Here is a 15,943-nt window from a genome sequence, read left to right as displayed (position 1 = left end):
TGTGCTTTCGCAAGCATTTCCGGCACAGCTTACACTCCTTTACAGTTGTTCATTTGGAATCATAGCTAAAATCCTCGAAACGCTTGCACTTTGCTACGGAAGAACAACTTCCTTTACAAACTAAACACCGATCCTTATTCGGCTCCTTTGCACCGGACGATTTCGATTTGTTGGACAATTCAAGCACTCTACTTGCAGTTGACTCGGAATGAAAGTTAAGGAACCCATCCTTTTTAGCACCACGGTCTCGTTGATCGCGACCCGTGTCCACCATAACCGCACTTGCATCTTCTGCTACAATATACAGCCAAGAACTGAAGGTGACGAGGTTTGGGTTTGGCATATTCCGGGCATATCTCGCCCAATCTAGTCTTAATGGTGACGGAAGCCGCTCTACTAGCTCGCAACGCAGGGAGCAACCATGTTCTTCACAGTTAGAGCAAAATTTACCACCGTTTCAAGTTTCTCCATGTTCGGCGAGGGTAGATTCCTAATCTTCTTTATGATCGATTGTACGATTGCTTCTGGACGTCCGTAAAGCATTTTCAGCGTGGACATCACATCCGCTACGTTTGTCGGATGAAGTAGCTCACATCGCACTGCCTCCAGCGCTTTTCCTTTCAAACATCTACGTAATCTCAGTATGTTCTCCTCGCTATTACGAGATCTGGCATGCAGAGCAACGGCACTATCATCACACGGTCGCATATGCTCCTGGGCTTTGCGGACGACATCGACCTTATTGGAATCGATCGCAGAGCAGTAGTGGAGACTTGTCCCACTGAAGAGGGAGACGGCGAGGATAAGCTTAACCATTAACTCTAAGACAAAGTACATGGTGGCAGGTAGAAATAGAGGAAGACCTAGTGGTGTTGGTGCTGAGGTAGTGCTTGATGGGGATGTGTTTGAAGTTGTTGAAGAATTTGTTTATCTTGGAACGCTTGTTACATGTGACAATGACGTTTCCCGTGAAGTGAAAAGACGTATTGCTGCTGCGAATAGGGCCGTTTACGGATTACGTAACCAGCTTAGGCCCTGCAGCATGCAGACGGAAACGAAATTTGCTCTATACAGGGGTTAGACAAAAAGGTTGAGATAGGTAAAATTATGTCGAAATTCAAATCATCATAACTTTGCGTACACTAATCCGATTTTGATAAAATCAGGACCATCAGAACCGCTTTTCTAGTATACTGCCCCTTTGTAAAATCTAAGATTGGTCACCGTAGAAGTTCCGGGTTTTCCGAAGGTATGTTCAAAATGCATTTTTTCCACTTCTTGTCATTTCATGTGACGTTTACTTTCATCATGTTTTATGCTTTCTCCAAAAACTAGAACTAATATGGCGGCCAATGGTTGCTGTTGATCGAGAATCCATCAAAACTACGCAGAGATATGGCCATTTCCGTAAAAACGGTTCCGGGAACATGATGAAATGATAACAGATCGGAATAATGCAAATATGTGTATCTATGTTCATGGCTTTGCGAGACGATGATTACAGAAACATTTCCAGAATGATAGTGTCCACTGCCACCCTTATAGCAGGTTCCAAGGGCCTTCCAGGAGGGGCCGGTTTTGGCACCATCTGGAACTATGCATATATGGGTGTCAAAATTCATGTTTTCCCAAGACTATGAATATAGGAACTTTATTAAAGATACATTATGGTGACTGTAAGACTCTCTGGCCAATTTGTAACAGGTTCCGGGTGTTCTGCGAAAGTGACATTTGTTCAGGGTGTATGTCCAATCCCGTACCTATTTTACGAAAATGGCCATATCTTTGCGTATACTAAACGAATTTTCGATCTGCAGCCAGCATTGGTCAGCTTATTAGTTCTAGTTTCCAGGGAGAGTATAAAACATGATGGCAATGAACGTCAGATAAAACGACAAGCAGAAGAAAAAATACATTTTTAACATATCCTCGGAAAACCCGGAACAACTCCTGTACAAGACCCAATCCAAGACGTTAAAAAGGCCGACCGGAGAGCTTTTGGGGTTTTCGAGCGAAAAGTGCTGCGTACAATACTGGGAGTGAAACTTGGAAATGGTGTGTGGCTCAGACGCATGAATCATGATCTGTACTGCCCATGATCGCATACTTGTAACATTTGCATTTTTTTCGATTTTGAGTTTATCTTATAAATCGTCCCAAAATTGTTAGATCTTTAAGCAGGCCAGATGAAATCAGGAGGTTTGTTCTGAAAAACTTGAAAAAACTACCAAGTTGTTTTGTAACATTGAACAAAATGACCGCATAACTGTAACACTGGAGAATTTTGTCGTCTGTATGCCTTGTGTATCGAACAAAAATTAACGCAATAAATTCGTACTCAAATATCAAGTAATGTCAATGTTGCTACCGAAGAATTCGAATGGAAAAAGTTTTTATATAATTTTTGGCAGTTTTTAGAAAGTTATTGGGATTTCCATACCTATGCGTATCACAAAATTATCCTTCCATTTCTCTCATGCCTACTTTTGTCGATTGTTACAAATATGCGATCATGGGCAGTGTATCAAGTATACAAAGAAGAAAATATTGTGAATCGTATAAAATACGGCAGACTTCAGTGGGCTGGTCAGTTAGTGCGAATGTCGGAAGCAAGAATAGCGAAAACAATATTCAACAGAGAACCAGATAGGAAAAAAGCAAAAAGCCAGCAAAAAAATTAGAGGCCTCATTGCGCATCTCCTTTCGACAGCTTTTTCGTATGACATTTTGCATGGTTTGCTCGTTTCCAGTCGAGGTGGTCGTTATAACAGTTTTATTGGATTTTTTTTTGTCTTTTTTACCAAGACTTTCAGCCCGAGGCTGGCTCGTCTCGTTGGATTTTTTAATTATATTTGATTTAACTGCTACTGACGAGCTCGGTGGTCTAGTGGCTACCGCTTCTGCCTTATAAGCAGGAGGTCGTGGGTTTAATTCCAGGCTCGTCCCTTTCCTACTTTGTATTTCTATCTTAGTTCTTTCTGTGTTTCACGTTCTACCAAACGATTCCTACTGTTATAACCTCCCAAACAATCCCAAAAACCTCCCGTAGCATCTATGAGAGGTTCGTAGAGTTCTCTGCATCTTTCCTAAGTAGGTGTCCAACTAACCATCCTTCCCCTTCCTCAGCATTCGCAAGGACGTGGCCAGGACAGATCTCGACTATTGGAGAGTGCATTACTTCCAACTAAGAGATAGTGATTAGTCCCAAATCAATATGTATCTGTGGTAACGGATGAAAGTGATGCTACTCTCATACAATAGTCTTGGCTTGTACCACCTACGAATTTGTGCGAAATGCTCAATGCTAATATTTGATTTAACTGCTACTTGACACCGGGCAAATTGTGGCAGTCAATCTCATACGCATAACAAGTTGAGTTGTAAGCGAATGTAAGTAATGTTTCATCAAAAACCATTTCCTACTTTGCAAGGTAGAAATCAATCACCCACCATAGGGAGTTGATGAACCAATGCGCCATGCGTCTCCATACAATTGTATGCTTATTAGAGTGGGGCGCAGTTGTATGGAAACACGTAAACTTCATCCAATAAAGTGAGATCAATTCAATTTATCGTCACGTGACTCATTTCGTTAGCATATAGTCTGAAAGATGCCAAAACACTTTGCTGAAGAAGGTACGTTGCTGGAACGTCTACAAAAAATGTTATTACGCTTCGAAGATTAATTATTCGAACCATATGGAAGAAATCAATGTTTCTGCCAGCACTACCATTAGCATTAGCATTAGCATTAGCATTGAGCAATTCGCACAAATTCGTAGGTGGTACAAGCCAAGACTATTGTATGAGAGTAGCACCACTTTCATCCGTTACCACAGATATTGATTTGGGACTAATCACTATCTCTTAGATGGAAGTAATGCACTCTCCAATAGTCGAGATCTGTCCTGGCCACGTCCTTGCGAATGCTGAGGAAGGGGAAGGATGGTTAGTTGGACACCTACTTAAGAAAGATGCAGAGAACTCTACGGCCTTTCATAGGTGCCACGGGAGGTTTTGGAATTGTTAGTGTGGAAGGTTATAACAGTAGGTATCGTTTTGGTAGAACGTGAAACACAGAAAGAACTATGATAGAAATACAAAGTAGGAAAGGGGCGAGCCTGGAATTGAACCCACGTTCTCCTGCTTATAAGGCATAAGCGGTAGCCACTAGACCACCGAGCTCGTCTATGTTTCTGCCAGCACTACCAGGCTATATATGGTTGTTTATGGGCAAAACTCTTCTTTATTCTTGACCCGATATAAACGTTGAGAAATGATTCCGAATAACTCCAATTAGCATCCCAGCCCTATAAGATGAATGATTTCGAAATAACATTCAGTTGAATTTTTGCTCCATGTAGCTCGGCAGTGCTGGCAGAATAATCGATTTTTTGCATATGGCTTGAACATGCAATCTTCCAAGGGTTATAACTTTTTTGTGGACATTCTAGCAACGTACCTTCTTCAGCAAAGTTTTTCGGCATCCTTCGGGTTATACTTTAACACAATGTTCCAGTTGGTTTACGATGAACTGAAACCTCTAGAAGTAAACATGCAAAAAGGTACGTTTTCCCATACTAATTTTCATACAAGCTTCAAACGCGATGCGGAAAGCGAGGAAGCAACCAATCGGGCTCAAATTTTGCACAGTTGTTTGGGACCCCGAATGGTATCGAAAAGCCATTGATTTGAAAAAATGACTATGATGCCCCACTCTAATGCTTATACTTATACATCGAACATGTTCAAAACTTGTTGGCATAAAATGCAATAAAATTACGAACTTGGTGTCTTCGACAAAGTTTTTCAGGAGAACTTTTGCTACAACTCTCGAGAACACATACACCTTTCTTTTTTTAAAGTGAAAAAAAAATCATCTCACTTTTAGGGGGATTGATCATAAGGCTGAATAAGGCAGGGGGGTTTTTATCGACTGAATTTTATGAAATTTTTCCACAATATTCTTTGATATGCAAATAATGTTTAGGCCAAATTTGAGCATAATCAGTCAAAAAAAACCCTGACAATAATAGAACAAAACCTGCCAAAGCCGTCATTCCCCCTAGATAAATATTTTAATACCCATACTGATTTTTCGATTTTCCCGCGTATGCTCTTAAATTTCCAGCGGTTTTCAATCCGCTACTACCAAATGTTTCATAGCAACATTAGCCACGGTTGATTGTGGCTGTTTGGGTTCGCTTAACGTTACGTTACGTTACCCCCAATGAGACCTTGCTGTTCGCCGATTAGTATTTATCAAGCACTTCTGCAATAACTGCGAGATTTCTAAGCCAACTTACTATTTTTGCTTTTGTATATCATATTTAAGAACAAAGATGTCCAACCCGCAAATTTGCTAGACCTAACAAATCCACCCTTCATTATGGTGTTGCTTTGTAGCCGCGCATATTATCGCAAGGTTAATATAGGCCCCTAATATTCTCGGGTTTACAAAACGTTAAAATAGCGTGACACCTAAGCAATGCAAAACATACTTGTGACTTGTGATAACTGTCGTTTAAGAATAAAAGAAACCGAATCTTTTTCATAATTATTGCAGCGGAATTCAAATAAAGTTGATTCGAATGGGTTTGATTCGGTGGGGCCGATGACAGTTTTTACTTTTCCAATTTTCTCTTGCGAAGCTTTTCTCTCTATAATTTCATATAATCATCTATACAAGAGAAGCTTTTGTTTTGTTATCACTCTCCAAAATTGGCTATGCGGTTAACAGAGTGCGCGAGAGTATTGTAGTACTGCGCTGCGCCACTGCTCGCCTCAATCCGCAATGATCTGTCCATTCCAAGCAGCAACTAAAATATTGCAGACATTACGCTGCTCTTTTGTCCAACGTTGGCCACCGCTCAACATTGAGTTCAGTATCCATTGAGCTGTTGGATGTAGTGGAATGGTATTGTCGGTCCCTCTCGGTGTCAGCCGTGCGTGATGTGCTCAGTTTCGACGGTTTAACTTTCAGTCTAGTTGACCCGATGTGTTTAGTTTTGGAACGGTGAATTATAGCATAGGAAACGCTTCGCCGGCGCTTTGGAACACCTGTGCGTACCCTGCATGTAGAGGCATTTTGCTTGGGGATCAATACTAGAGGGGTCCGTGGCCGGAAATAAAAGAAAATAAAACTCACCTTAATTGTTCGTTTCGTTCATTGGAAGCAGAGGCCCGCGGAGAACAGCATTGTAGCACCTGAAAGTCGAATAGTGACAAGTCGAAGTGATTGGAGTGAAAAAAGGGTGCAGTCGAGGTATTCAGGCTTTAGAAACTTCGCAAAGACAGATCAGGAAGTGAGTGTTGTTGAAGAGATTTTCAAGTGGGCTCTAATTATCGTGCCTCGATCAAATTGGGGAAGAAAGCTATTCATCATCGCACCGAGTGCTTGTGTTGCTGACTGGTAAATGTCCTAGAATTATAGTTACAGTAAATTAGGCTCCATTAGCTTACTGGTGGCACATTGGCAGAACTGAGTCGAATAGCAAACCAAAAGAGAAAACAGAGAAGAATCCAATCAAGTGACTTCAACTCAAATAAAAGTGTGATACTGATCGTGTTTAGGGTGGGTGCACAAATTTTGATCTAATTATGAATTGGTGACTTCATCATCACGAAAACACTAACTACATCTTCGTTGTTTCTTCTAGTAAATGGACATAAAAGACTACCAAAAAGATAAACGCACCGTGAGATTGTTCACGGTTAGTAAAACTTGCTGTTAAATTAAATTTTACTTAATATGTACTATCAAATAAAAAGAAATTAATGTTCATTGGAAAATCTCTTAGATGGGAGAAATTCTTTGTGGTCACCTTTGAACAAATTATTCGTGGTGAAAAATGACTCAAATAAAGTAACAGTTTTAGCGATTCAGTTAGCATAAAAACATCAAGTTTTTGCTCATGGCAATAAGCTTTGTCTTTTTTGGCCCGAAGTTTTTATCAGGATTTTTTCTTGATGTCAGAACTGTAAATCAACTCCATTTTATCAATTGATGACCCTTATTGCTTGAAACGAGTGCACATGCCCTAAACCTCGCTTTTACCCCACAAAACAGTTGCTGAAAAATAAAAGAAGCTTCAATTAGATCCCGTGTGCGGTACTGCTGGTTAACATCTGCCATCCATCGACTAAAGGTGCTAGTGATTGAAAAGCCCACAGGCTGTGAAAAAATAAGAAGCGAAAAGAACTACGAAGCTTGACATAAATCATATCGAGCGATCGGATCGCAACCGGATTATTTTACCGTACCGGACCGCGGCGATACCAACCATCGAGACGGGAAAAATGAGACACATCGGCGTAGAGGTGAGTGATGCTGATGGACACTTTTATCGTCGTTGACGTCTTGAAATGGTTCGAATTGTCGACGGACCTGCAGCATGTGGTGATTTCTCGCAATTAAAAGATAACCAATTTTTAGGTCTGAGTCACATTAGGGCTTGTTAGCGTCAAAAACTGGATGGGTATGATACAGCGTACTTGTAAAGTAAATCACTGTCTTCAAAAGCTTGTTTCGCTTTTTACTTGAGAATGTGACGCTTATAATGATTAAATTTAATAAAGTATAATTTCATTTCACGATATCGTACAGCAAATTTATGCATAAATTAATATGAATATATTTCCTTTTCGAACAAACTATCGCATGTTAGTCAAAAAGATTATTGGTGCGGTTTCATAGCACCCTGACCAATTAAGTCTCAAATCCGTCTTCCTCTTTTATGGGTGATCATTTTCGCGATAATATTTATTGTTCTGAAGATTATCTATTGCATAGCTTAACAATTTTAGATAGTGTATGTTTTTTCATGATTGTACATATAGGGGAAATGTTCCTATCTCCATCTCACTAATATGTTCACTAATATGTTCCATCGTACTGCTAAACAAAGAAATATGGCAACAAATTCGTTGCTTTTTTTGCCAACTTTGTTCGCGATGAGATGAATGAAGATCGAGACAGTTCCCCTATTTCTATTCGATTTAGGATAACTTGGCACAGAACTTGGAGAACAATGCACAGTAACATGATACAAATACAAAACTTGGCAAAACTGTTGAATGGATGCCATTTTCCATCATTTCAAATACGCACCCTTATTGAAAGCTTTAAAACTCGTAGAGATCCAAGTGATAAAAAGTCAAATTATCACTGTTATCGATTTTCAAAGGATTCGCGCTCTAGGTTTGGGAATTTGGGCTCATTAGTACTTGCTAAGCTGCGGAGGATAACGGAGCTAAGTAGGAGAAATACCTGTCTAGCATACTGGAGTCGTGGGTTCAAATCCCACCGAAGGAAGTTGCTACCTCCAATACATTTTTCGAACTGAATCTTTCATACTAACTTGATACTTGATGGGCTACAGCTCTTCGACGAACCTGCGCCGAATGAAGTATCCTTCTGCACTAGACTCGATCCTGGGCCAATTGCTTTCAGTCGCCTTGAACATTGAGCGCCCACAGTTCCTATTCAACTGTAAAAAGACAACGTGTACGCGCCCTTCCACGAAGCCTACGGCCTATTCCGGGTTCTCTACTAAATATTATCTTCGGTTGACGTTCTTCCGGCATACAAACAACGTGACCGGCCCACCGTAGGCTGCCGTGTTGAATAAGCTTAATAATATCCAGCCCTTTATACACCTGGTACAACTCGTGATTCATGCGACGCCGCCAGATACCGTTCTCTTGTTTACCGCCGAGTATTGTCCGCAGCACCTTACGCTCAAACACTCCGAAAGCTCTCCGATCAGCCTCCCTCAACGTCCATGTTTCATGGCCGTATAAAGCCACCGGATGAATCAGAGTAGTATACAGCGCGAGTTTGGTTTCGTTTGCAGACTACGGGATTTAAGCTGATTACGAAGTCCGTAATAAATCCTATTTGCAGCTGCAATACTCCTTTTCACCTCGCGGGTAACATCATTATCGCACGTCATTAATGTTCCAAGATACACAAATTCTTCTAACACTTCAAATGTTTCCCCATCCAGCACCATTTCGCTATCACCACCACTAATGAACACACGTTGATTGCCAGCGACCATGTACTTCATTTTGCTGGTATTGATCGTGAGTCCAATCCTCGCTGTCTCTCTCTCCTAAAAGGCACAAAAGCCTCTTCCACGGAACGGCGATCAATCCCGATAATATCGATATCGTCCGCAAATCCCAGGAGCATATTCGATCTTGTGATAATGGTACCGCTTCTTTGCACACCAGCTCTCCTAATCGCTAGCTCGAGCGCTATATTGAACAGTAGATTCGAGAGTGCATCACCCTCATTGTTTTTCAGCTCTTTAACAGCTTTTTTAACCTCATATAGTGTAGGCGACTCCACAGCTTGTCCATCGTCGCTAATATTATTTTATTCTGTTCACCGATGCACTGTCACTTCCACTGTTCAACAAAGTCTCGAAGTGTTGCTTCCACCTGGCAGCCACTTCGGTTTTATCTGTCAGCAAATTCCCTTGTTGGTCGTTGCACATGACGGGAGATGGCGCTGTTTTTCTCCGCACGCCATTGACAGACTCATAGAACCTCCACATATCGTTTTGCTACATTTTTCCTGCGCCTCGCTAATCACTTGTTCTTGTACCGATTCTTGTTTCCTTGTACCGATCTCCATTCGATCGGGTACCCGACACCAACATCCGGGTTCTGGAAACGTTCTTCTCGTCTGTCACTCTCTGACACTCCACATCGAACCAATCGGTCCTGGGTCGCCTCTGTGCAGTGCCTACCACTTCTCGTGCTGTTGTGCTCACCGCTCCATGGATCGACTCCCATAGATCGTTGATGTTGTCGCTAACGTTGATTGCACTTATCCGTTCGTTGAGCTTCTGGCGGTATTCAGCCGATACTCCTTCCGCCGACAATCGCTGGATATTGTAACGCATCGTTCGCTGTGATTTTTCGTTTGGTACAGTTGACAACCGTGATCGAATTTTACTGACAACGAGGTAGTGATCAGAGTCAATGTTCGGACCTCTGAATGTCCGCACTAGGCTTTGAAAGCGTGAGTGAAGCGGACGAACATTGATCTAATTCAATCATAGCATCCAATGCCAGTGAGTGAACAGCTTTGCTCAGATGTATACCAAACAAAGATTATGAGCGATCGTTGCTGCGTAAACAAGGAGCAACATAGTTCGCCAAGCCAAACTTGGTATGGTATCCAGGGAAGCTACGACTGGAGCATTTGTGTTACGCTTGCTCTACTAGAATAAACCCAAAACACATTAGGTGTTCTGCTTTATTCACTTTGCTTTGAAGTTGCTGGGATGGAAGAGAGAAAGTATCAAAGCCTCCCATACAGTGTATCCGAGTTCCATTCTCATAGCGGACTTGATTTTCCAAATGTCGGAAAAGATTTTTCTAACAGCGTGTGGTAACAACACTCATTGTTAGGTTACCAAGTGATTTGCCTCGCTCAGTTGTCTCCCATTGGTGAGCGATGAAGATCTTCAAACATTAATAAACGAACGCCAAATTTGAACGATCTAGAAAGCATCAGCGATTAGACCGCAGGAGAGCATCAAGTTGGCATGAATTTAGCCGATTTTTACTCATGATTTGATTTTTTTCAATGCCTGGTCCGCACATCGATAACATCCGAGAAATGACGCCCATCCTCCAGAACATGGTCTATCTGGTTGCAAGTTTTACCATTTGGGTGTCTCCAGGTGTGCTTTCGGATATTCTTTCATGCAAGGTAGGTGCTATTGATGGCCATCCCTCTGGCAGCAGCGAAATTGACTAGCCGTAGGCCGTTGTCATTGGTAGCGAAGTGAAGGCTCTCCCTACCAATTATGGGACGGAAAAAGTCCTCTCTACCGATCTGAGCGTTAGCGTCTCCGATAATACTTTTCACCTCATTCTTTGGGCACTCTCCATAGGCTTTATCAAGACATTCATAAGACGTGTTCTTCACGTCACGCCGCGAAAGCGACGATACCATGTTGTTCTTCGCGCGGCCACTTGTTCGATAAAAAGACCAAGTTCGGCCACAGGGCATGACCTCCGGTATGACTCATGAAACCGACTCCGATCTTTAGACCACCTCTTTTTTGCGCCTGAACTAGCCATCCTTGAGTCCACGCGCCACCTTCTGTGTAGCTCCGAGACGATTTGGGCGATAGCCGATAAAACGGCGTTCCAGCCAACTTTATCTTTACACATCCTCCGAACTAGGTTGTCCGGGGTAGTGTCCAGACCACATGTGGCAAGCATGTGGTCACGCATTGCGCGAAAACGTGAGCACACGAACAACACGTGTTCCGCCGTTTCCTCTAAACCAGCGCACACCAATCACTCGGGCGAGGCCGAGCAAGCCAGTTGCATTACCTGCACTGTGATTTTGCAGCACCCTTAAACGCCGGGCACATCGAACCCTCCATGGGGTGCTTGCTGTTCACAGCTTTGCTGGAACAAATCAAACAATTGAGAGGGTTCGTGCAGCATTGTGCCTTATGTCCCTCCAATCCGCAGCGTCCTCAGAGATTGCTTCTGTCAGGGCCTTTGCAGTCCCATTGCTTGTGCCCCGGTTCCAGGCACTTGAAGCTTCCCAGCCCCACTACTCTTGTTCGGAGTAGTAACCCTCCGCGTTTTGGAGCGGCCCCCAGGGAGCTCATCCCCTGGAGACTGTCTCCCCCGTTTTTGTGTCTGCTCCGTTGGAGCAGTCACCCCCGACGTGCACGCAAATACTTGAGCCTCAGTCTGGGTAGATTTTGGCACCACTGTCCTCGCTGGCACGCCCTCGGTCGATTCGACCTTGGCCGAGTCCGCGAATCCTTGGACCTCAGTCTGGGTAGACCTCGACTCCACGGATTTCACGGGTTTACACCCTCCCTCTCCAGCTTGGCATCCAGCATCGACTTTCGAAGTTTCAGCAAGCTCCTCTTGAGTTCCTTACTGATATTATGCTTCGATGACGCAAAGTCGATGATGGCGTCCAGCTGTTCCGTCGCCACCTCGAAGGCCGAAAGCCCATCGCGTTTGCGGTTCATCGCCTTCACAAGCCATGGGCCGTCTATAACCTCTACCGGCGGAACCTGGGAGATGGTTAAGTGACCCACGCTGGCGCTGCGCACTGAGCTGCCGACTATTGCCTCTGGCCTTCTAGGCGGAGACCTGAACAACCCACCTCTTGCGAAAGGGGTTGTCGCCTACACTACTACCACTAATTGAAGAATTGACTTGGTTTTCCATTTGAAGCGTGAGAGAAAACGTGGAAGCGTGAAATTGGAACTTGTGAGGACCAGAGCTGTGTAGGTCGCATCTTCCCAGATGTCAACTCACCATTTCGCAGCCCCTGGCATAGTGTATCCATTGTATTGTACTTGTTACACAAATTTCACAGACCGGACCGGGAATCAAACCCAGCCACCCGCAGTATGATCTTCCTTTGTAGCCGCGAATCTTACTGCACGGCTGAGGAGGGCCTTCTATAATATCCATATTATGAGAAGGTTAGTCAAGATTAACTTTCGATTTTTTTACTCTTTCTGGTTAGACTTTTTGAAAAATGCTTGTCGCTGTCATAAAGGTAGATGAAAAGATTCGGTTTTGTTTTTAGTTCATAACTTTGGCCCTAGTTTGTATGATCTTGTAATCTTGTAATCTTGTAATATCAACGCACCCTCTGACCATAGCCTATCTGCGTTGTATTTAAATACCGCTGAGCGATACGTCTACTGGGCAACACGTCCGGTGTGCACTGCACTAAGATCTCCTTAGATGCAACCGGACCGAGATCTTACTTAAGGCTCCGAAGGGTCCGTTTCGTTGTGATATGTTGCCACAAAATAGAAATATATGCACTTGCTTTTCTAATCTACGGGAATATTTAAATTTACTAATGATATTGATTAGTGACAAGTAAATTCATTCATCGATCAGATTAGAACGAGCTCAGTGCAATTAAAATATAAACGCAATACTTATCTGCAATTCACAGAAGATGTTGGGATTGTCCTTGAAGTAATCACGTTGTGAACACAGAACTCCTGTATTGACGGTGGTTGTTATGAATATGAATACCACTGCTGATACCGGAACTATAAGATTTTCTTCATCACTAGTCGTCTGGAAAGAGGTAGATAAAGAATTGGGCCGCTTTCACTGCCGGCCCGCAAAACATTAGTAAGTAATTAGTCTTACTACAAAGACAAAAATACAGGTCTAAGAATTCTGACTTATTAATGGATATCACACATGCCCATCTGATACTCAACTTAACCAAAAACATATCCTCAATACTTAATAAAACGATAACTGTATATAGTTTCTATTATTGTCCATATATACCTACTATTCAATCTAGGATTCCAAATCGGATAAATTAATTCAGTTCCTAACTAAAAGCTTATCCTCAACGCTTTGGCTGTCAATAGTCTCCACAATATGAGCTTACACCCTCTCCTGGGCTGTGCGACGCTGAAAAACATGCTCCTAACGTTTGATGCCTAAAAAATAAAAATAATTTAACTAATTACACTAAATCTTACACTTTTGATCGAACCCGGCTGACATTCGCGTTAAACAATGTGTTCCATGAGTGCTGATCACTCATGATAATGCCCCGAATCGGCGAATAAAATGCAGTTTAACGCAGAGTTTAAACCCTCTCTTGCGCTAAGTAATGCTGAAAACCTAACTTCTAGGAATTTGATTCGTCAAACAAATTATACTGAAATTGGTGCGTGGCAAAATAAGTTATACTATTAGCTAATTTAGTTAAACCCTGACTACCCCACATTATACTGGCCTGTTTGGAGTCATCCAGTGGCACTTGGTCTTAGCATTCGTTTTCTTTTTAAATTCTATAACAATTGCCACGCTTACCCCCATATTAGTATTATGTAGAACGAATGCTTGACTATTACTATACTAAGTATAGTAAAAGACCGGAAGTAATAATTGGGCCAGCCACCACCAACTTTGGCCCTAGTTTGTATGATGTCGACAAATTTCTACACCAATGAAAAGTTAGACGAACAACTTTACTACATGCGAAGAAATCAACTTAATTCTTGAACCTCCTATATCTTGCAGACGATTTGAAAAATTTTGTTGACAATTTCGCAAACTTGGATATTTCAATTTTGTATTTCGGTCGGAGAATCAAAGAAAATGAATGAGTTAATGACTCAGTTCATGGGTGGTGGGTTGCAGATCTTTGGTGTCTTGGTAACTCCTGCTCTATAGGAGGTTCTGGAAACAGACAAAAAAATCTACAACATGCACTTTTCAGGGTCGTTATTGCTTGGATGTTCACCAGAGGAATTTCTCGCTATTAGGTGAACTGTCAAACCACTTATATATATATTATCTCTTATATTAATATCTCTCCAGCCATCTTCAAGAGACGCTGCGCCTAACTGCTCTTCCGTTGGGAGTGCCACTTCCAGCTGCTGCGCGTAGTCTTGGGCTAGTCTATCGTCTTGTAGCCGCCCAATGTTTAGCCGCGGCGGACGACTCCTTATTATTTTGTTGAAGAACATATTAGATTAAACACTACACTCTAGTGTCAGAAACCCCTAGTTTTTATTTCTGTGATGTAACTATTTGTGTAGTGTGTATCATAAACGTTTCCACTCTGTAAGGAGAGGATCTACTTTGGTAGCACCCACTATAGACCAGTGCATGATGACGTAGGTTGACAGTTCACAGAGCTATTTCACCAGGACTTAGTCTCCGGCGAAGCATCCGATAAAATTGTTTGAACATTTTATTCGCATGTAGATTTCCTTTGCGACTGATTTCATGCTGAATGCAAAGAATATCACTGAAATACTCGGATCACAGCAATTTTAAACTAATAAATATGAATTTTAATTTTCCTCTCATCAATTTTTCTTCTAACACTTTGTAAACAAGCTCTATGAACTGTCAAAATAAGTGAGATTAAGTTAGAGTTTGCATTGGTCTATGTAGCTATTACTAGGGATCCTATAGGATCCCTAGCTATTACCGTCCTTAGCATGTATTAAGCAGCCACATTCCAACCAAATGCATTGATTATTTAATAATTTGTGCAACACTGAAAACCTACAGATACCAACCTTCTACTAAAAACGTAGTAATTTGGTTAGAAAAAGTCTGATTATCAAACATTGGGGCAGCAAAAAGGCCGCTGTTTGAATAGGTCTTCTTCCTTTCTGCAGTTGATTAAACATTCCGAAAGCTAAAGTTTAAACATAGACAACACGTTCTTTAGGTTTACTTGGCGTTAATAGTAAAGGCAAAGGAATGTCTACTGAAATGCCTTTCAAATATTTCACATAAAAGTATACCATAAAGTGATATAATTGTGATATTAAATTGTAATTCCTACTTCGATGACCAGATTTTGACGTGCGAAAGTCTCATGTGTCGCTGTTATCGGGGCGCGTGACATTGAATGTCAACAGGTGTGTACTTGAAAATGTGTAATAAAGACAAACAACCAAAAGCGAACGAACACAGTCCGCAGTCACTTGCTCCGTACATTCAGTTATTGGGTCGCTAAAAAAGGCAATGTGTGGAGCAATTTTCCCAGTCTGATTCGTTTACCTCGTCGTTAATTTTTTTTATTGTTTTTTTTTGCCATTTTCATTGGACACTAAATGTAATGAAAGCGTGCGCGATGTGGACCTCAAATGATTCATGTTTAGGGTATAAATGTTCGATACATACAAATATTTGTGTCTCTGTTTTAGTTTTAGTTGATTTACAGGTTTCGATGAAACGAAATCATGTGATTTTCTGGCCAAATAAGCTATTTTTTTTACTATTTTTCATGAGGATCACATTCACCATGCTTCTCTGAGTGAAAGTTCAAGATTCACAATTAAGTAACTATCAGAACAGTTGCGTGTCACGTTTTGCTTACACTACTATTGATCACTGAAGAAGAAAAAATGGCAAAACGACCGTATTTCACGGG

General features: G+C 41.8%; 1 protein-coding gene across 16 annotated transcripts in view; it reads left to right on the top strand.

The window, feature by feature from the left end:
* Positions 1 to 5,868: 5,868 nt before the first annotated feature.
* Positions 5,869 to 15,943, top strand: part of LOC134219678 (uncharacterized) — a 134,850-nt gene continuing 124,775 nt past the window's right edge. Inside the window, exons 1-3 of one of the 16 annotated variants that reach the window (XM_062698494.1) lie at positions 5,869 to 6,062; positions 6,180 to 6,265; positions 7,100 to 7,320. In XM_062698494.1, coding sequence (XP_062554478.1) covers positions 7,300 to 7,320 — 21 coding nt within the window. In that variant the 5' untranslated portion in view covers positions 5,869 to 6,062; positions 6,180 to 6,265; positions 7,100 to 7,299. Of the gene's footprint in view, positions 6,575 to 6,659; positions 6,714 to 7,069; positions 7,321 to 15,943 lie in introns of all 16 variants that reach the window. The other 15 variants (XM_062698493.1, XM_062698489.1, XM_062698482.1 and 12 more) reach the window with 15 other exon arrangements.

The sequence above is a fragment of the Armigeres subalbatus genome, chromosome 3, assembly GCF_024139115.2.
Source record: "Armigeres subalbatus isolate Guangzhou_Male chromosome 3, GZ_Asu_2, whole genome shotgun sequence".
NCBI lineage: Eukaryota > Metazoa > Arthropoda > Insecta > Diptera > Culicidae > Armigeres > Armigeres subalbatus.
Note: the sequence above shows the minus strand (reverse complement) of the source record. Positions and strands in the feature narration are given on the sequence as shown.